Source organism: Chiloscyllium plagiosum, unplaced genomic scaffold, assembly GCF_037043375.1.
Source record: "Chiloscyllium plagiosum isolate Xiang-an unplaced genomic scaffold, Cpla_swu_hap1 HiC_scaffold_37, whole genome shotgun sequence".
Taxonomy (NCBI): Eukaryota; Metazoa; Chordata; class Chondrichthyes; order Orectolobiformes; family Hemiscylliidae; genus Chiloscyllium; species Chiloscyllium plagiosum.
The window spans coordinates 6,348,820-6,371,382 of NW_028270175.1; the positions used below are offsets into that span (position 1 = coordinate 6,348,820).

A 22,563-nucleotide genomic window follows, 5' to 3' on the forward strand; every position below is an offset into this window, starting at 1 on the left:
TCTATGACTCTATAATTAAAAGGTAATTTCATTGAAACCAAATTACTTAAAAGGGAGAATTGAAGCAAGAGGTTCCCCCACTTGTTGGGAAATCTAAACCTGGAGACAGTTTCAAAATAAAAGGGAAGCTACGTAGGGACTTAATGAGGAGAATTTGTTTTTACTCAAAAGATTGTAAATTTTTGGAAATATCTACTCCAGAGGACTATCCAAATTCAGTCATGGATTATGCTTAGAGATTAACAAATTTCCAAACACCAGTGATGCAAAGGGGCATTGTAATACTGTGAGGAGAGAAATACTGAAGTGGATGATCAGCTAACCTTATCCTTATAGATCCCTAAAGGCTGCATTAAAAACAGATTCAATCAAGTTCACTGAAATGCTTTTGAGTCAGCACATCCCTGTCTCATACTGCTGAGTCTTCCCTTAGTGCATCACAGACCAGGCCCATTCTATCACCACTTGCCTTGAGCCAGGTCTTTATATCACTGAAGCTGTTCATGATTGGAGTCTTATTGAAGATAGATCTCTTTAATCACCATGTTTAGATGTGATATGACACACTTCTGGAACAGGGTGGACTCAGGCCTTCTGGTTCAGAGATAGGGACACCCCCTCAGTGCCCTCTTATTGACTATACACAGGATGCAAGGGGAGTTGTCGCGGAGCGAGAGAAATGAAATACCCATGAGGTCTCTCAGTGCCATCCTCGCTGGGCATTGCTTTGTCCCCATTCCCAGTTTGGAGATATTGGGCTGACTGGTTGAGTCTGCACTGTGTCAATTGACTTCTCTTGGGTGGGTTTACCAAAAAAAAAAGTGTAGACAGCAATGTTTTTTAAAATTCTTATGGGCAGTGCAGGAAATAACATCTTAAAACAGGTATGCCACATAAGTATTTTCTGATGTTAAAATAACTATATTAAATACAAGCAGTGAATGAACTTATGCAGGAATGTTTAAACTTATGAACAATGTATTTAATATCATCCACACTTCCTTGCCTACAAAGACATGGAAGTGCTTTCGCGCACTGGCAGGGGTGTTACCATGATCACTAAGGTGGTTGTCCCAGGATGAGGCTATCCCATTGCACTGCTGCAAACTCCCTACCAAATGGGCCAAGCAAGTTAACCATTGAGAATTCTCAACAAAATGAGGTTCCATTCAGGGACACGGTGGATCGTTTCGTTAAAGAGTCAATAGCAAGTGGGCATAAATTTAACATGAAAGGCCAGGGGGTTTAAGGAAAAATGTTTTCACCCAGAGTGTGGTGGGAATCTGGAATGCACTGCCTGGGAAGGGAACTGAAAGGCAACTTTCATATTAAAAAAAACAACACGAACTTGCAACGTCATAACATTGGGTGAAATGCTGGAAGGTGGGACTAGTGTAGATTCAGAGCAGCTTTTCATTGGTTCAGACTCGATGGGCCAAAGAGCCTTTTCTGTACTGTACAATTCAATAGCATGCAGCCAGGTCTATGACATCAAATTTATTTCCATAAAATTGCAGTGAAACATGTTTCCATTTATTACAACAATGTACCATGTAGAATCACTGGTGGGTCTTGAGCAAAACAGAGGCAGGTTCATTCTATGGTGTCCTGATCAGTAAATGAGTGAATTTAATCTACAGCAGGTATGATTACCTATCAAGATGCTGCATAGCTCAGTTTATTTAGAAAAGCCAAAGTAGCCATGCTGATTGTAGAAGGAAGAACTTTATGGTCATGTTACAGGGTTTACTCTGCCTGAGAGATCGAAGTCAAACAAAACTAAAAGTGGTCAATACTCAGACCTGGACTTGAAAATTTTAATTTTGAATATATGCTTTAAAGCATTCCCAAGTACAATATTTTCCAGATGACGACAGGTTGTTAGTGACAAGATTTGTGCTAAGCAGACAAAAAAAAACGAGTTAAAGAAACATTTGAATTGCACTTTTGTTACTATGTAAAAGTGAAAATGAAAATTTATGTCCTGTGACTGTAAAACAAAATTAAGGGTTATATTAAATCTGGCCAGAATTGCTATTGCTTCGGATTACATGTGACCTCATTAACTCACTGTCAGCCATACACACGCGCGCGCGCGCACACACACATACACACACAAGAAAAGATTATAAATGGATTATCCTTTAGATCCTAAATAGCGAACTCTGGAAAAAATTCTTCTACTCACATTAAGATTAAGAGATAACCTAGTCAAGAATATTGTATTTGAATAAATTCTCTTTTTTTCTTCTGGATTGTAAGGAAGGTTTCAATGCCCAAAATAACCCTCATGTCCATAGCAACAGATGTTTTGAATTATTGAGGATTTCTTATAAGGTTATGCATAGTGTTAATCCACTTACTGTCTAAGATATCTCCCAGACCCTGAGAACACAGCAAGTCCTTCAATCTTGTGACTTCGTCCTTCAGTTCTCGGATAAGTTTTGCATTTGGATCTTCATTAATCACTGCATTGCACTTAATCTGCTTTGCACGATCTGCATACCTAAAATATAAAAATGCCCAGTAATATAAACAACTCCACCAGGAAAACACTAAATTGAAAAAACGTAAATACTCGCGTCAAGATTTGCCCACGATAATACCCTTGAGCAACCTACGAGTTTCATCAAATCCTTCCCAAATGTACAGAAAAATTAAATGGTGAACATGAATCAGTAAGTGATCAAAGAATTAAGACAATTCATTTTGTGGGTAAAGCTACAGTATACATCAACACCTCAAATTGCAAGACTAGAGTAAAGCCCAGCCTGGGAAAGCTTTAATAACGTTTTATTCACATCAACACCACAGACAAGGCCAGCATTTATTGCCCATCTTGGATTGTCTTAGAGTGAAAAAAAAAGAGTTGGTGTGTGACCTTCTTGAACCAAATGTAGCCTGAACAGTGAAGACAATCCACAGTATGGTTGGGGAGGGCACTCTGGGAGTTTGATCCAGTGACCGTGAAGGAATGGCAATACAGTTCTAAGTCAGGATGGTGTGTCTCTCCAAGAAGAACTTGGTGGTGCTCCCATGTATGTACTGCCCCTGTCCTTCTTGATGATAGTAGTCACATGTTAGGAAGGCGGCATCAAAGAAGCATTGCAGGAGTATTGAAGTGCACCTTGTAGATGGTTGTGGTGAAACGGTTAAAAATTATGTCCCAATACATGTGTGAATCTAACCGGAATGGAGGTGTTGCTTAGTCCCGTGTGAATCTTATTACACACCTCCCCGTGTGAATCATCTTATCTGTATGTAACCAGAATGGAATGTGTTTTTTAGCCTTGCTCTGCTGTTCCCATGAATGTTTATATCTGGAAAAGAGTATATCAGCTGGAAAAGTCTCCAGTTCGGTAGAGTCTGCTCCGGGGTTGCGTTTAACCGCCGAGCGTGGGCTGTTGGCAACCGCTCTACGAGAACTGACGGCTCCCAGTTCCGGTAACATGTAGAGTGAGTATAAGCCAGACCCGTTGTAAGTATGAGACCTGGTTGTGGCGACGCTGCGGGGAATAAAATGCTCATATTCTAGCAGACTCGCCTCTTGGTCGTTTGTTCTGTGTCAGACTACTCTCCTACGAACCTGACCTTGAGAATTTTTTAAAACAATGGTACAGTCTGCTGTCAATGCGTCAAGATTAGAGTGGTGCTGGAAAAGCTCAGAAGGTCAGGCAGCATCTGAGGAGCAGGAAAATCGACATTTCTGGCAAAAGCCCTTCATCAGGCATGCTGTCAGTGGGCGTCCAGAGTGGAAGGGAGTCAGCTACAGGCTCAAAATGAACACACTGAAATTGTATCAGCACTATGTGAAAACGTGTTACTTCTAAGTTCTGAAGGTTTAGAGTAAGATTGCATTTCAATTTTTAAAAATTAAAGCTTGTATTAATTGATTTAAGCATCAAGATAGAAGTAATATTAGCTAAAAAAAAATCACTTTCAGTGAGTTTGGCTTCTGAAAAATTCAAAATACGACAGTGGAGAAGGAAATGAATTCATTTGTAGTAGAGTCACCACAATTACAGTCTGCTAAACTTTGCTGCCTCACAGCACCAGGGACCCAGGTTCAATTCCCACCTCAGGCAACTGTGTGGAGTTTGTACATTCTTCCTGTGTCTGTGTGGGTTTCCTCCCACAATCCAAAGATGTGCAGGTTAGGTGAATTGGCCATGCTAAATTGCCCATAGTGTTAGGTGCATTAGTCAGGGTAAATATAGGGTAGGGTAATGGGTCTGAGTGGATTACTCTTTGGAAGGCCAGTATGGAGGTTTTGGGCTGAAGGGCCTGAAGGGAGTCTAATCTAATCTAACATGTACAGCACGGAATGTGTACCAGAAGATGTTAAAAACAGATATACCTTAAAGTGCTGAGAGTTTCATCATAGTTTATGTCAGCTGGACTAAGAGCAGCAACCATTGCAGTACGTGAGTTTCCACCTGAGAGAAACAAGCCACAATCAAACATCTGTGAACCCACACTTAAAAACACCAGTAACATTAATGGCACAGGTCACTGAGCTATTGTTTCTCATTCAGCAGACTTTCAATCACAATACACTGAAATGCAAACCTAACTTCTCCTTCTGCTGGCACATAAACAATGCTTTCTGACCAAGGCTCAGTGGTTAACAATGCTGCCTCACAGCACCAGGGAGCCAAGTTCAATCCAACCCTCAGGTGACCATGTGGAGTTTGCACATTCTCCCCGTGTCTGCGTGGGTTTCCTCCGGGTACTACGACTTTCTCCCACAGTGCAAAGATGTGCAGGTTGGGTGGATTGGCCATGCTAATCAGCACATGTAGTATCCAGGGATCTTAGTCTAGCTGGAATAGCCATGAGAAATGCAGGGTTACAGGGATAGGGTAGAGGGAGTGGGTCTGGGAAGGATGCTATTCTCAGGGTTGGTGTGGACATGATAGGCCATACAGACTGCTTCCCATATTTTAGTGATTCTGCTTGTATGAAGTGGCACAAATTCTTAGACTGATGTGTATGTGTATGTGTGACTTAACTTAGTAAAATATCATTGTACGAAAAAAATTCCACTCCATTTTATACCAAAACAGAGTCACCATACGCACATACAGTGCCACTATCCAGAAGCAAGTAACAAGACTTTTGGACTAATACTTCACTTTGAGAGTCACCTTACCGAGATTCTCTCTCAAAAGCCAGGTCAATACAGAGTCTCTGTAGGGAATGAAGTCAGACTTCTTTTTCTTCTTGCTCTGTTCAACACAGGTTTAAAAAAAGTATTGATATTAAAGTTAAATCCTAGATGACACCCACCCCCACTTTTTTTTTTTACCCAATTCTGTTAATTTCAATCCATTTTCAAATATTGGCAGTAACATTAGAAAAAGAGACAGCTCTAATGCAGAGTCTACAATACATGGCTGGCTAATAGTCAACTTCGGCCAAAACTAAGGCATTTCCATTCTCCATCAAAAATGGAGAAATTTTCAATTTTAGTATGCTCGAGACAAAATTGTACTCACTATCTAGCCAGCGATAAGACAAGAAATAGGAACAGGAGGAGGCCATTCGGCCTCTCAGGCCTGCTCCACTACACAATACAATCACAGCTAAGCTGACACTTCACAACCACTTTCCTGTCGTCCCTTCCGCCCCACGATCCTTCATTCCTGTCCCCCACAGACCTTCATTCCCCTACTGATCAAGTCCAACATTGCAGTTACTATCTAGCCAGACAAAAGCAACTTTCCATTGTTAACCAAGTTAGATTTGTTAGTAAATGGTGCACTCACCCTTGGACTAATTCATTTGATGTTTCTGACCTATGGTGGCTTCATCTCCTGTCTACATCAGCCCCATGACTGACTCCAAATACAATAATCCAAAATTGGCTCATTTCAATTTGAAACCTCTGTCCAAATTCAAGTAAAGGATTTTGTGACTACCGAGACATTAATATAAGGAAGCTCAGGCAAATCTGTCAAACACCACTCTTGACATTACATAAAAGAAGGAAAATGTGACAAGAGAGATTCAAGTGTTTCCAACAGATGGAGGAAGAATCCGATGAAAACTCTGAACTACTGCCAAGGTACAGATGGATAGTTGAACAAAGAACAAACAAAATTACAGTACAGGAACAGGCCCTTCGGCTCTCCAAGTCTATGCCAATCCAGAGCCTCTATCTAAACCGGTCACCTATTTTCTAATGACCCGTATCCTTCTGCTCCCTGCTCATTCACGTATCTGTCTAGATACATCTCAAATGACACTATGATGCTCGCCTTTACCACCTCCGCTGGCAATGTGTTCCAGGTACCCACTACCTTCCACTAAAGAACTTTCCATACATATTGCCCTTAAACCTTTCCCCTCTCACCTTGAACTCGTGACCTCTAGTAATGGAGTGCCCCACTCTGGGGAAAAAAGCTTCTTGCTATCCACCTTGTCTCTATCTCCCATGATTTTGTAGACCTCAATCAGGTCCCCCCTCAACCTCCATCTTTCTAATGAAAATAATCCTAATCTACTCAACCTCTCTTCATAGCTAGCACCCTCCATACCAGGCAACATCCTGGTGAACCTCTCTGCACCCTCTCCAAAGCATCCACATCCTTTTGGTAATGTGGCGACCAGAACCAAAGTCCATGACCTGCCAACGCTTGTACTCATACCCCATCTGATGAAAGAAAGCATGCAGTGTGCCTTCTTGGCCACTCTATTGACCTGCCTTGCCACCTTCAGGGTACAATGGATCTGAACACCCAGATCTCTCTGTACATCAACTTTCCCCAGGCATTTTACATTTACTGTATAGTTCACTCTTGAATTGGATCTTCCAAAATGCATCACCTTGCATTTGCCTAGATTGAACTCTATCTGCTATTTTTCTGCCCAAGTCTCAAATCTATACATTCTGCTGTATTCTCTGACAGTCCCCTTCACTATCTGCTACTCCACCAACCTTAGTGTCATCTGCAAGCTTGTGATATACCTTCCTCCAGACCATTTATGTACATCACAAACAGCAGTTCCAGCACAAATTACTGTGGAATACCACTGGTCACAGTTCTCCATTTTGAGAAACTCCCTTCCACTACTATTCTATCTCCTATTGCCCAGCCAGTTCTCTATCCATCTAGCTAGTACACCCTGGACCCCATGTGACTTCATAGATTACCATCACCAACACCTGCTGATAGAACTTTGTGTATTTGATATGGAAGAGATTCCAAAGCTACCAAGGAACTATGCTCCTACCACTCAACTCTCTTTCAAATGTCACGAGTAAACCATGAACTCAAAACAGTGCAGTGATGACAAACGTGATGATAGCAGTTCCTTAAATGGTCAGTTGGCCCTCAACCTGTACAACTTCCAAAGCCCCACACAATCCAGCAATGTGTTTACACCACAGCTACAAAGGACTATGCAGAGGGGATTGGCATCTACACAGGGCAACTTAAACAAGTTAAATTTCATTGCAGTACATGAAAAATAAAATGAGAATGAATAAATAAATGAAGGATTGCTTGCAAAAGTCTTTAGCCAGTGATGAAAGACAACTTGAAGGAAGCTAAGTACAGTTAGCCAAGTACTGAAAGTAAATCCAAATAGTGTATAGTTACAACTCAATTTTTAATCCACATTCCTGAATTATCTCAAATTCATTTCCAGATCATCAAATCTGTAATTAAAAGGTTAGGCTTTGCCAGGCCACATATCCAGACAGTTCTAGAAGCCAAATGGATGTACTAATGTGGTGTAAACATTGTTTTAGTAACTCAGAACCAACAATAGACAGATTATTACACTATTACGGAACATTTCCTCAGTAGTTTTAAAACATAGACACTTATTAGCTTCACTGATTATATAAGTGCGAACTTTGGGCTGTTTTAGTCACAAGCAAGCAATGTGCACCAGTGAAGGAAATTGGCTACATAACACAGAACCTGAAAGAGATGCTTTAGTGTTTGTTTTGTTGTCACATATATAGAACAAGTATGAGCAGAGCACATTATATGATAATATCCTGACATTACCTTACTGGGAGCATTGTCCTGCAATGGCAGCATAAGTTGAAAAGACAAAAAGTTATGGTAAACAACCTTAAAAATCTGTTATTAAAAAATTGAGATAACGCAGATAAACAGGAACTCACCACTTCTGCAAGGGCAGAGATAACTTTTCCTAATGTTGTAAGTGATTTGTTGATATTCGCTCCTTCCTGAAAGTGAAGAAGCAATTAACTCAATTTGTTTTACGTCAATATATTGAATTTGTCACAAAAATTAAACCAGCACTGCACTCCTTTTGCAGACTTCAAGGTGCTTCGATTTGTTTCGCCCCAAGGTTTACTTGACCTTGGTGGGCCACACAAATAAGGTTTTCACAAAAATTAACTATTTATAACACTCCTCTACTTTTCAGATCATATTATTGCATCTCCAGAAACACAATGGAGTTTGAACAAGAAAATTGACACTGGCTGAAGTGCACCACTCACATCAAATATATTATTGGAGATTTCATAAAATATCCACTGTATTCAATTAGCAGAAATAAAGACATGTCAGCAAGAAATCTGCCATTCTTTGTTACCTTTAATCTTGTTCCTTTAGCCCCAGTAGAGTCAGCCCGTTCACTACCGGCTAGATCGACTAGGCTGATTTTGCTCACCTAATCAAGGAGGGAATACAAACATTCATCAGATTGCCTTTTACTTTCAAATTTAACCACCTGGCCTTGCACTAAAACAATAAGAAAAGCTTTTACTTCAATCAAAGCAGAAAGAGCTGCTAGTTGCACTTGCTAAAGAACAGAGGTATTGGCATGAGGGGAAAATGGAATATAGATTAGATTAGATTAGATTCCGTACAGTGTGGAAACAGGCCCTTTGGCCCAACCAGCCCACACTGACCCTCCGAAGAGTATCGCACCCAAACCCATTTCCCTCTGAATGATGCACCTAACACTACGGGCAATTTAGCATGGCCAATTCACCTGACCTGCACATCTTTGGACTGTGGGAGGAAACTAGAGCACCCGAAGGAAACCGACGCAGACACAGGGAGAACGTGCAAACTCCACACAGAAAGTCACCCGAGGCTGGAATTGAACCCGGGTCCCTGGTGCTGTGAGGCTGCAGTGCTCATATAAAGTGAGGAATCATGAGGTTATGTACTATGGCAGGAATAGAGGAGCCGAATATTATTTAAATGGAGAAAGATACAGGACAGAAGGATTTGGGAGCCCTTATTCATGGATCAGAAAAAGCTAACATCCAATTCAGCATATAGCAGGGAAGACGAAACAAAGGTAAGCCTTTATTTCAATGGGAATGAATTATAAAAGTAGAGAGGTTCGCTAAAACTACACAAGGCATTAGTCAGATCACAGCTAGGATACTATAAATAGTTTTAGCCCCTGACCCAAAGAAAGATATACTGACATTGGAGGCAGTCCAGGAAAGGTTCACATAGCTGATAACAGGAAGGGAGGGACTATCATATAAGGAGAGGTTGAGTAGGTTGGACCTGTACTCATTGGAATTTAGAAGAATGAGGTGACTTTATTGAAACATACAAGATTCTTGACGCACTTGACAGGTTAGATGTGGAGTGGCTGTTTCCACTTGTGGGACAATCTAGGACCAGAGGACATAACCTCAGAATAAGAGGTGACACATTTAAGACAGAGACAAGGAAGAATTTCTTCCGAGGGTAATAAATCTGTGGAACTCTTTACCACAGTAGACTGTCAAAGCTGGATTATTAAGTATATTCAAGACAGAGGTGGATTTTTAAGGGAATCTAGATTTATGGGCAAAAGGCAGGAAAATGGAGTTGAGGTTAAATTGAAATGTTCCCTCTTCGGAATTAATCTCCAACTTTATACCTTCTCTGTGCAAAGATCTGTTTCTGCATCATGTTTCTTCTGGGTAAAAACTATGGTGAAAACAGCATGAGATCTGCTGCTGGTCTCATTCATATTAGTAGCTGCCACAGTTCTGAAATTAAAAACATGATTATATTTTACAGCTCATAAAAATCAATGCCAAAAATAATCTTTTGCTCATTACGCATTCTGCATAATACACAGGACATGAAACTTGCTTCCTGGAAGAGCTTCCCCGATATCTAGAATGTGCCAGCTGGTTTATTCATTCCTCAAACGAAGAGATTGTCTTCACTTAATTCTTACTCATTTCCTCCGGTCTCATTTTCCGTATACCTTGCTGTCCTTTATACTGACGTTGCATGGACTACAGAACAATAACTGAGTTATCGGATAACCTTAATACCAGATTAGAGAAGATCAAATTGCCAGTGCATTTATAAAACAAGTTCAGGTATTATAACCAGAGAAACATTAGCACAAAAATCCTGATTCCATGAGCATTTGTGAGTCACAGCTCAAAGAACTGCAGACGATGCCAAGCATCAGCCTCTTACTTTAATGTAGTCTGTAATAGCCTGAAACTAATGAAGCTTGTATGCTCAAGATTAATGAATATCTAAATTAAAATGAATAAACCAAAATCAGGAAACATTGTTACAAATCTCAATATAAAATGTTATTTTGGTCTCAAGTTTCAACAAATGTTGAAGCAGCAGCCCTGCCCTGATTGTCATGACAATGAGATAATTTTTATCTGGACAATACAGTTGGCTCTTTACATTCAATGGATGGTTGGCTCAGTCAGGAACATAAACAGGAGTACTGGCCTCAAGGCTGACCCAACCTTCAACTAGACCATTGTCGATCTTCTATCTCAATCCATTTTCCTTCAGTGTATCCATCAATACCCCCAGTGATATCTTTAATATCCAGTAATTTATTAATCTTAGTTGGCCAAATGGCAAATGTACATGGTTCAAAATAATACCAAGAGCATTCCAATTCCCGTTCTGACTTAGCCCTGGGACCTGCCTCTTTCTCCAGCCCCTGAGAGTGATAGGTACTGGTAAACCAGCACTGATAAAAATAACTACCAAGGAAGCAAAAAGGCTTAGGGTGAACACTGGCAGATAACGAGCCATTCACCGGGTTTGAGCAAAATACGAGTCAATAATAAATTCAATATCCAAAAGGAAGATCTTAGCTAATTGACCTTAACTCAGGAGTTTTTAAAAAAGGGAATGGCAAAGGTACTAAGTGTTGTTGGTACACAAGTTGATCAGAGTTTGATTCAGCACATGATGTCCAACCTGGCTTTGTTCCCTGCATCCATGAGATCTGCAATGTCTGTATAAGATGTTACAGCCAGTTTGGAAAGATCTTCTACGTAGGGTCCCAGCAGTGGGTGCTCTCTGACACGTAGATTTCCTTTGGTCTTGGGATTTAGCAGATCTCGAACCCTTTCACAATAAATTTCCATGTAACTGACCTGCATCCAACAACCAGGAAAACGTGATTAGGTTTCAACAAGAGCTAGCAACACAAAAATAAAGGAAAGTATGTCAGTGTGAAGCCAGCCTGATCTTTTATGAGTATAATGAAAAGAAAGGAACAATGTTTCAGCAAAGCATATTGATTGGAACAATGCACATCTGTTTTTATATTGCATTACAGAAATGCAATTTTAAACTATGTGTTTGCAAGACTAACAAAAAAACCAACCGAATAAAGCAGAAAAAAATGGTAAACATTACATTTAAGCTTAAACGGACACCTAAATTGGTTTTATATACCAGCCAATAGCTGGATTTAAAGATGTAATCTCTCTTCCATTGAAGTGTCTTAGTATTCCAACACTTAAAAATCCTGAAAATTGCACTGCCTTCACCATGCTTAGATATCACAAACAGTCTAAATTATAGAATTAATTACGTTTGCTGATTATTATTTGTATAGCAGGTTTTCAAAAAAAAACAAAAAATGCACTGAATAGTTCTCTCACTGATTTAATCTTCGCTTTTGGAAAATGGGTTGGGGGGTGTTAGATAGAGGGTGGGGGAGAGAGAAGAGAGGTGTTAGAAAGATGGCAAAAAGAATATGTATAATTAAAATTGCTATCAATTATGCATTTCAAATTCTGGATTCTTGTAAATTTCACAACTGTATGTACCCCTGACCTGCGGAAATGCATTTCTTTGCCCTCTATCTAACACCATCACCCCCACCTCATTTTCCAAAAGCTAAGGTGAAATCAGTGGCAGAACTATTCAGTGCAGTGCTTGCTTCAGATTCAAGCACTACAAACATTATTGAATGGAAGTGATGTGACATAAAAGGTCATCCATTAATCAATGACCTACAATTCCAAGCATTTCATAGAAAACCGCTTCATATCCCATTTGTAAGTGAATTACTATTTTGGAAAGCTATTTTTTAGATGATGGTGAAAATTCGTAAACTGCACGTCTGTAATATCAACATCACTTCAAGGATAAAAATAAATCCACCAACTCATACCATGTGATATACAATTTGGATTTGAGTAGCTTTAAGACAGCCAAGTCAGGCTATGAGTATTCAGCTTATTCATGACCTTTGTCAAATGTCATTTTAATCTCCTCTTGGGTTGAACTCAGATCCAAAATTTCCACAGTGCAAAGTCTAGTGGCAGACTTAACTAACAGATGATTCTGGTTTCATTACTCATAGTCTTATTGTAATATTTCATTAGTTAACAGACAGGTTTAGGACAGAGAACAATATTGATCAAAGATGAGTTTTGATTTGTGAGTATCTAACTTCTTGTTACAGAAATATAAAAATGGATGATCAATTCAGCCAATTTAAAGACCCCATGTATATAAGCAAAATGTTCCACATCAGGAAACTACATACAATGTATTAGTGGGGGAAGAAATCCTACAAGCACATATAACATTACAGCACAGTACAGGCCCTTCAGCCCTCGATACTGCGCCGACCTGTGGAACTAATCTGAAGCTTATCTATCCTACATTATTCCATTTTTCATCCATATGTTTATCCAATGACCATTTAAATGCAAATAAAGTTGGTGAGTCTACACACAGGATGTTCCATGCCCCTGCTACTCTGAGTAAAGAACTACCGCTGACATCTGTCCTATGTCTATCACCTTTCAATTTAAAGCTATGTCCCCTCGTGCTAGCCATCACCAGAGGAAAAAGGCTCTCACTGTCCACCCTATCTAAAGCCCTGATTATTTTATATGTCTCAATTAAGTCCCCTCTCAACCTTCTTCTCTCTAATGAAAACAGCCTCAAGTCCCTCAGCCTTTCCTCCAAGGACCTTCTCTCCATACCAGGCAACATCTGAGTAAATCACCTCTGAAACCTTCCCAAAGCTTCCACATCCTTCCTACAATGCAGAGACCAGAACTGTATGCAATACTCCAAGTGCAGCCACAGCAGAGTTTTATACAACTCCAACATGACTTTGTGGCTCCAAGACTGAATTCCTCAACCAATAAAAGTGAACACGCCATTTGCCTTCTTAACAACCATATCACAGACACAGAGATCTCTCTGTTCATCTACACTGCCAAGAATCTTACCATTAGCCCAGTACTCTTTATCCCTGTTGCTCCTTCCAAAGTGAATCACCTCACACTTTTCCACATTAAACTCCATTTGCCACCTTTCAGCCCAGCTTTGCAGCTTATTTATGTTCCTCTGTAACCTGCAACAACTATCCACAACTCCATTGACTAGTGTCATCACAAACTTACTAACCAATTTTTCTACACCCTCATCCAGGTCATTTATAAAAATGACAAAACAGTGGACCCAGATCAGATCCTTGCAGTACACCTCTAGTAAATGAACTCCAGGATGAACATTTCCCATCAACCACCACTCTGTTTTCTTTCAGCTAGCCAATTCTGATCCAAATTTGAAAATGTTATTTTCAAATACTGAAAATGTTATTTACACGATGAAGTCAATCATTTGCAAATATCATTGTCCTTTACAACAAGTTAATTCCATTGAATGAATCACTTGACCAATTTATACAAAGATGCATGGTTTTAATCAGCTCTAATTTTTTTTAAAAAAAGCTTTTCAACAAAAAAAAAGGGTACAATACAGTCGAGGAAGACAGGAGATGTGATCAGGCTAAGCAACAACCCCATGACAATTAGAAACAGATATAAATGTCAAATGCAGGTTTCTCAGATCTGAAATGCTGAGTTCTGAACCAGTATTCATACCCCATGAGATGAACCTTTTGCATCAATTCTTACCTCCACAGAATATGACACATCAGAATTACTGTTGTCATTTATCTTCTCAAAGAGCTCTTCACAAAGCTGCAAGAGGAAGGAACAAATTATAGTCTAAGGTTTAGCAAAAGCCACTGATCAATTTCAATCTTATCCCAAAAAGGAACAAAAATGCTATATGGGAAGTCATCGCAAAGAGAGTAGGGTTTCCCCCAGTAAAGCATCTTTTACTTTGAATTCTTAGGTGGCTATTAACATTGAATTCATTCCAAATCAGTCAATTTTTTCTGTATTATGCAATTGCATCTAGACATCTTTCTTAATCTGTCTTGGACCGACTGCCACAGATAGAACTGGGCCTTGCTGAATTTTGTTGCTGTGCAATCTCATTTTGAAGCCATTTATTTGACAGACTATAAATATTGGTTTCAAAAACTTGGACTATAAGATCAATGACTATTCTATCTCAAACCCAAGGAACGCTAGGCAGCCCTGTTTCTTTTGGAAAGCAAGCAGGAACAGAAAATAGGCTTCACAGTCTATGGAATTGTTGACAACCACAACAGCCAGTGGAGTTACTATCCATCAGCTCTGCTACAAAGCAAAGGACAGGTTGGAAAAAGACATTTTGAAAAAACAAAACTACTTTTTGCACCAATTAGATGCAGACGTCCTTGGTTAAGCCAGCATTCATTTCCCACCACCAGTTTCCCTTGAGAAGGTGCTGGTAAGCTGCCCTCTTGACCTGCTATAGTCCACTTCAGCAAAGGTACATCCACAAGACTATTAGGGAGGGAGTTCCAGTATTTTGACCCAGCCACACTGAAGGAATGGCAACATATTTCCAAGTCAGGATGGTGGTGCTCCACTGTAACTGCTGCCCTTGTCTTTCTCGGTGGAAGTGGTTGTGGGTTTGGAAGGTGCTGTTGAAGGAGCTTTGGTGAATTGTAGATTATACACACCACCTGCGACTGAGCATCAGCAGTGGAGGGAGTGAATGTTTATGGGTGTGGTTTTCAATCAAGTGGGCTGCTTTGCCCTGGATGGCGTCAAGCTTGAGTGTTGTTGGAGCTGCACCCATCCAGGCAAGTGGGGAGTATTACATCACCCTCCTGAGTTGTGCCTTGTAGTGAGTGGTCAGGATTTGGGGAGTCAGGAGGTGAGTTTCTCATTTCAGGATTCCTAACCTTGACCTGCTCTTGTAGCCATACAGCTAGTCTTGTTCAACTTCTGACCAATGGCAGCCAAAATGATGTTGACAGTGGGAATTTAGCGATTCTTAATGACTTATAAGAGATGAGGGACAATCAACTTTGGGGTCCCATTAAACAAATGGGAAGAGATTTATCAACGAAGTAATTAGACGCATCTCTGAATTAAAATTGAACTTCACCTGTGGGATTATCCCTTGATGGTCTTTATCTTGCTTTCCCATCATGGTGTAGGACTTCCCTGCCCCAGTTTGACCGTATGCGAAAATGCATACATTGTAACCCTCAAACGAATGCTGCAGCATTTCTTTACCAATGTCATTGTAGACTTGATGCTGAGAAGCAAAGGCTGGATCTTCAGCCTGACAAGTGAAAAGACAGAGTCAGATTATGCTTGATACAGTCAAGAATAAGACAAAGACAAAAATAACACATTTATCCTAAAGATAACTGAAAAACAACACAGCTGCTGAGATTGTCTTCATGTAAGTGAGAAAACTGGAACCCTACAAATCAAATGCCAATAGAATGGTGGTGAGTTGGGAGTGAACGTAAGTTGTCTGGATCATTAGGCGAGACCTCCTGATTACCAGTCACTACCAAAGGGCTTCTCAAAACAGGACTCAAGACACCAATTGGGGTCATATGCTGAAATATTGGAATTGAGAGCTGAGGCAGTAGCAGCCAATCCCCATCTCACCTACTCAGAGGAATTCTCTTCCCTCCTCCACCAGTTACCCAAGATATTGCAACATTTTCAAGCTTCAAATGGAGTCACAGCAGGAAAATATTTGAGAAACATGGCATTATCACACATCCTTGAGTTGGCCTCTTTCAAATATGGGGGTCATCAAGTGTGGGAATGGAAAAGCACAGCAGGTCAAGCAGTATTCGAGGAGGAGAGTCGACAATTCGGGATAAGCCAATCATCAGGAATGGGGGGGTTCCCAAGGTGGCTGAGAGGCAAATGGGAGAGGGTGGGGCTGGGGGAAGGTAGCTAGGAGGACGATAGGTGGGTGAAGGTGGGGGTGGTGTAGATAGGTCTAGGCAGAGGATGGAGTGGATAGATGGGAAGGAAGACGGACAGGTAGGACAGGTCAAGAGGGCGGTGCCGAGTTGAAGGTTGGATCTGGGATAAGGTGGGGGGAGGGGAAATTGGGAAACTGGTGAAATTGGCATTGATTCCATGTAGTTGGAGGATCCCAAGGTGGAAGGTGAGGAGTTCCCCCTCCAGGTATCGGGTGGTTAGGCTTTGGAGGTGGAGGTGGCCCAGGACTTGCATGCCCTTGGAGGAGTGAGAGGGGGAGTTGAAGTGGTCAGCCACAGGGCGGTATGGTTGTTTCGTGAGTGTGTCCTGGAGATGTCTTCTGAAACGTTCCACAAGTTGTGTCCTGTCTCCCCAACGTAGAGGAGACCACATTGGGCACAACGGACACAGTAGATGGCGTGTGTGGATGCATAGATAAACCTCTATCGGATGTGAAAGGATACTTTGGGGTCTTGGACAGACAGAGGTACGGGGGGGGGGGCCACAGGTTTTACACCTATTTTGGTGGCAGGGGAAAGTGCCAAGAGTGAAGGGCTGGTTGATTTGGAGGTTGGGGGGGGGGGGGGGGGGTGGGGTGGGCAAGGTCCTGATGAGGGAGTGACGGAGGGACTGGTCTCTGCAGAATGCTGAAAGGGGTGGGGAGGGAAATATATCTGTGGTGGTGGGGTCTGACTGTAGGTGATGGAAATGGCGGAGGATGATGCGTTGTAACGGAGATTAGTGGGGTGGAAGGTGAACACCAGCGGGTTCTATCCTAGTTGGGAGGGGTGGGGCTCAAGGGCAAAAGGTGCAGGAAGAGTACCTGTCTTTTCCTGGACTCTACATGAAACACCAATAAGAAAGTAACTATCAACCAATCATACTGCACATTGTAACTTTTATTCAAAAGAGCAGAATTCTCATAAGCGCTAATGATGTTAGAACCTTGTTGGGTTGTTTTGATTTGTCAATCATAACACTCAAGGTGTCTGTCAACGTCATTTTATTGATTAGAATTTAAATATTGCTGAGAAAAACCAGACATGTTTGTCAAAATTTTGTGTCTTGCACTCATCAGGACAATTTGCAAGAGTGCCAATGTAAAGGGAGAACAATAACATTTTGATCATGTATTTGAAGAGCTTGCTGACTGGTTGTCAAGTGAACTCTGATTGGTACATCTGCCATTTTACCTCTATCTGCCAACCAATCAGCATTCTTGTCTCAGTATAATAATGTTGTCCCCTTTACTTTGTAATTTCTTGCAAATTGTTCCGATAAATGCAAGACAAAAAGTTTCAACAGAACGTGCCTTTTTCTAGTAATACTCATGCTCTCCTATCAAGGTGGAGTGTGGGGTATAGGGGAGAAAAATAAGAGAGGTTGCTTTTTGGAACATACAGGAGTCAAGGAACAATACAATGCTAGCTAACACCAAATCAGATTTATCATCTGTGATTGTAATCCACTTTATTTTTCTGATTAACTCGATAATGCAGCCTGTGCTGGAAATCACAAGTAGCCCTTTCAGGGTTTGTAGAAAACAGGTGGTCATTATACTTGCTTAAGAGTCAGTGATGTTACACTCTTATTGAAACCATTTCTTATCCTAACTTATTTGACACAGACAATTTCCAGTTCACTCATCAGAAGTTTTTCAACACAAATGTGCTGTAATTTCTTCCCATTGCTTCCCATTCCCAAGTGCAGATGTGGAGGCTATTTTTTGGCCCAAGACTTGACTGATGTGGGAATCAAGGATTACGGGGAGAAGACTTTAGAATGGGGTTGAGAAACATATCAACCACGATCGAAGGGCAGAGCAGACTCAATGGGCTGAATGGTCTAACTCTGCTTCTATATCTTATGGTCTTAACTCAAGCACTTTGAGGAATGAAAACATTGGAATCGTGACAGTTCTGCACATGAACAAAGTCACCCACAGAGTTCAGCTCGAGGTGGAATAAGTGAAAGGATAAAAGGAGAGATTCTAATTTGTATAGCCACAGAAGACAGAGGAGAAGGGTTGCGATGGGAAGGAGAGGGAAGAAAATCATTCAAGTTAACCTACATAATGAGGCACAGAGATACCTGAAACAGTGTACAGTGGATCAGGGATATAGTTTAAATCTAAACCAACAAGAGCATGCGCTGGTGCAGCTCCAAGTCTGGCAGCATCTGAGAAAGAGAAACCATGCTAACAATTCAAGTCCAACGAACGCAGGTTCTAAAGGGAGAGTCTCTGGATCTGAAATGTTAACTCAGCTTCTCTCCACAGATGGTAGCAGACCTGAGTTTCTCCAGCAATTTCTGCTTTTGTTTCAGATTTCGCATTCAGAGTTGTTTGTATTATTATTTAAGCATACTTTCTTAAATCAGGAATCAGACATTAAGGACCATTAATGGCCTTATTACAAATGTATCTCTATATCAGCGTTATTGATTAATATAAGAAAGATTCTTACCGAGGTATGTGACCAGTAGGAGTAATCAAAGCTGAAGGTCTTTGGTGATTCCTTTGGATTCTTCGGGTTGATAATACCTCAAGGAAGAGGAACAGAGAGATATCAGTGACCCATTCTACAGTTTTTACCTTCAAACAATGCAGCAAATGAGTGAAGATCTGGATACTTTAATCACACGCTCCTAGTCCTTTCTATCACCTTCAAGACACAAGTCAGGAGTATGATATGGAAAATGCCCCATCGGCCTGGACCAGTACAGCTCCAAAACCACCCAAGGAGCCAGATGTGATTTTAAAAAAATGTAGCCAACTTGACCAGCATCCTGTTTATAAAACTAAATGATTATTGCCTCCTGAACGATGCTTAGTGACAGCAGTGTGTGCCATAAACAGGATGGACTCCACTAACTCATGATAGCATCCTCCAAAGTTGCAACCTCTATCATGAGATGGACAGATGCAGGGAACACCACAACACGTCCTTGTCCAAGTTACATACCGTTATGGTTTTCAAATATATCACTGTTCCTTCCTGAAACTCCATTACCTCCTCAGCTTTCTCAAGGGCAATTACAGATGAGCCACCAAGTATAGTTTTGCCAATGATGCTCAGGTCACAGAATGACAGAATCCAGACAGTGTGGAAGCAGGCCATTTGGCCCATTGAGTCAACACCGACCCTCAAGAGCATCCCAGCCAGACCCACCCCCAATAACCCTGTACATACATGTACAATCCATGTAACCTACACATCTTTGAACTGTGGGAGTAAACCCATGCAGACACAGGAAGAATCCACACTGACAGTCGCCCCAGGGTGGAATCGAACCTGGGTCCCTGGTGCTGTGAGACAGCAGTGCTAACCACTGAGCCACCACACCACCCCACCTCAAACCTGTAAACAAATTAAAAGTCTCTTCCGTATCACAGTTACAGGTGAGGCAATCCTATGGGAAAGGTTTTCCTGAGGAAAAGGAACATGCAAATCCCAGTGTAGCAGAGGGACTTCCTGGTTACATTTCATTGCAAATTGCTTTACGTCTGCAGTCTCCTCAGTCAAAATTATGACTCATTAGGGACAACATTCAAAAAAGCCCAAGATGGAAAACAGAGATGGAGACATTTGGAATTGGGGAAGAATACCATAAAGTGCTAAAAGAAGAAACTTACTGTAGTATCACAGTAGCATTGTATTGGTCAGATCTGATAGATTCCCCACAATGCAAAATATTCTAATGCACCTAACACAAATAACTTGGGAATAATTCAGTTACTAAATTGGTTTTATAGAACAAAGTTCCCAACACAAAAGTCATGATTAAAATTGAAAACTGCTGAACATCATCTTTAAATTATGACCAACAGACTCTGTCTCTTTTCAATTTATCTCCCAAGATTTATCGTTAACCCTCATAAGAATTCACAGGAGAGCTAGCGAGAGTGAGCACAAGAGTGCACACCATTTGAGGATTTAGTATGAGGACTCAAAAGTACCTTTATATTCACTGGGGTAAGATGCATTCCCCCGCGCCCCCTCACCCACCCCTGCTGTTTCATGGTAATTCAATTCCAGAAGGTAAGAGAGCACTCAATATTTATTATGCAAAGAGTCAGACTCTACTGACAAGACAAAGTAGCTAAGTAAGATTGACAATTCGTGAAATTCATTATCCACTTCATTGAGGCTTATTACCTGGTTTGAAGGGCTGGATGTTCTTCCCCAAAGGGATAAAGTTTGACTTGTATGACCACAATCCCTGCTTTTTTCAGTGTGATAGCCACAATTTCAGCTTTTACAACACTTGTTCATTCTCCTTAGTTAGCTTCTCTGTATAATTACGTGCATTAAAATGCGGCAAGAGTTAGATCATGAGGCCTGTTCACACAAACTGTTCCATGGCCAGTGGAGTTCAGATGGTCAAGGGGTGATCTAATTGTTTGAAATAATAAAGGGGCTTAATGAAGCTAAAACAAACTATTTCCACTCCAGGGAAAATACTGAGAAAGGGGGCCATAATCCAAAAATCAAAGCTACCCATTTTAAGAGCACAATAGAACATTTCCCCAGCAATGGAAATCAATAGCCCTCTCCTACAAATTCTAGATGTTTGAATTTATCAAGGTCGAGATCAACAGACCCTTGTTAGGGTATAGCAAAGGACACTGAAGAAAGGCAGAGAATAAGTTGAATCACAAATGAATTCAAACAAAATTGCAGAACCTGAAAGGACCAATGGGCACAGCCTTAGAATTAGAGGGGGTCAACTTAAAACAGAAATGAGGAGATATTTCTTCAGCCAGAGCGTGGTGGGCCTGTGGAATTCATTGCCACAGAGTGCAGTGGAGGCAGGGACGTTAAATGTCTTCAAGGCAGAGATTGATAAATTCTTAATCTTGCAAGGAATTAAGGGCTATGGGGAGAATGCGGGTAAGTGGCACTGAAATACCCATCAGCCATGATTGAATGGCGGAGTGGACTCAATGGGCCGAATGGCCTTACTTCCACTCATACGTCTTATGGTCTTATGAATCTCATCCTCCCTCTCTTCTGAACTGGATACAGAACAGCACCCAAGATAGAAACTGGACCTGCAGATGAACTGAATGGAGGAAGTACTATAGGTATTGTAATTAACAAAGTATCAAAATGCTTCATAATCTTTCAAAGGGAAAAACACATTCTAAACACACATTTTGGGCGGCACGGTGGCTCAGTGGTGAGCACTGCTGCCTCGGGCAATTGTCTGTCTGTGTGGAGTTTGCACATTCTCCCCGTGTCTGCATGGGTTTCCTCCGGGTGCTCCGGTTTCCTCCCAAAGTCCAAAGATGTGCAGGTCAGGTGAATTGGTCATGCTAAAGTGCCCATAGTGTTAGGTGCATTAGTCAGGCATAAATATAAGGTAGAGGAATGGGTCTGGTGGGCTACTCTTTGGAGGTCGGTGTGGACTTGTTGGGGCAAACGGCCTTTTCCATGCTGTGGAGAATCTAATCTAATCTAAAACTGAAATTACTTACTGACAGTCATCAAAAGGGACAGAAAAATTGAAACGTAATACCCATGCACTGGGGACAAAGTCTTTGGAGATCAACTAGTCCACAAAGATTTAAACATGTCATCCAGGAGTACATCAAGGATAGTATTAATGAAGCTTAATGATGATGAAGCAATGCTATGAATTGGTCTTGTGAATGGGTGGACAAGCACCAGCTGCTGTCACATCTGAGCCCAGTTTGCACGACACGGACAGGAATATACACTGCACAGCAGAGGGGTTACAGCCTATTGCTCAATGACCAATTTGGACATGGGGATTCAAATCCAGCAACTGGCGAATTCAAATTCTAATAAATTCTACTGGTCTAGAATAACCAAGTCAACATCAGTAATAGTGATGAGCTAACTAAAATTCCATCTTTTTCATAATATTAAAGAAGAAAAACAAAATGATATTGGAAAGAAAAATAAAACTATTTCCCTGGAGCATCAGAGCCTTATTGAGGTTTACAAAATCATGAGGGGCATGGATAAGGTAAATGGATGTCTTTTCTCTGGGGTGGGTGAGTCCAGAACTAGGGAGCATAGGTTTAGGGTGAGGGGGAAAAGATATAAAAGGGACCAAAGGGGCAACTTCTTCACGCAGAGGGTGGTGCATGTATGGATTGAGCTGCCAGAGGAAGTGGTGGAGGCTGGTACAATTACAACCTTTAAAAGGCACCTGGA

General features: G+C 41.1%; 1 protein-coding gene across 29 annotated transcripts in view; it reads right to left on the bottom strand.

The window, feature by feature from the left end:
- kif1b (kinesin family member 1B) overlaps positions 1–22,563 on the bottom strand; it is a 216,768-nt gene that overhangs the window by 137,313 nt on the left and 56,892 nt on the right. For 22 of the 29 annotated variants that reach the window (XR_015753427.1, XM_043676215.2, XM_043676212.2 and 19 more), the window contains exons 3-13: positions 18,844–18,920; positions 15,534–15,713; positions 14,162–14,227; positions 11,190–11,368; positions 9,877–9,988; positions 8,581–8,658; positions 8,141–8,206; positions 8,022–8,039; positions 5,153–5,228; positions 4,358–4,436; positions 2,364–2,506 (exon numbers count right to left, since the gene is read on the bottom strand). Coding sequence is in view for 28 of the 29 variants with exons in the window: in XM_043676215.2 (XP_043532150.2) it covers positions 2,364–2,506; positions 4,358–4,436; positions 5,153–5,228; positions 8,022–8,039; positions 8,141–8,206; positions 8,581–8,658; positions 9,877–9,988; positions 11,190–11,368; positions 14,162–14,227; positions 15,534–15,713; positions 18,844–18,920 (1,074 nt within the window). In the remaining variant the exon portion in view is untranslated. The remainder of the gene's footprint in view (positions 1–2,363; positions 2,507–4,357; positions 4,437–5,152; positions 5,229–8,021; positions 8,040–8,140; positions 8,207–8,580; positions 8,659–9,876; positions 9,989–11,189; positions 11,369–14,161; positions 14,228–15,533; positions 15,714–18,843; positions 18,921–22,563) is intronic. The other 7 variants (XM_043676220.2, XM_043676210.2, XM_087980270.1 and 4 more) reach the window with 1 other exon arrangement.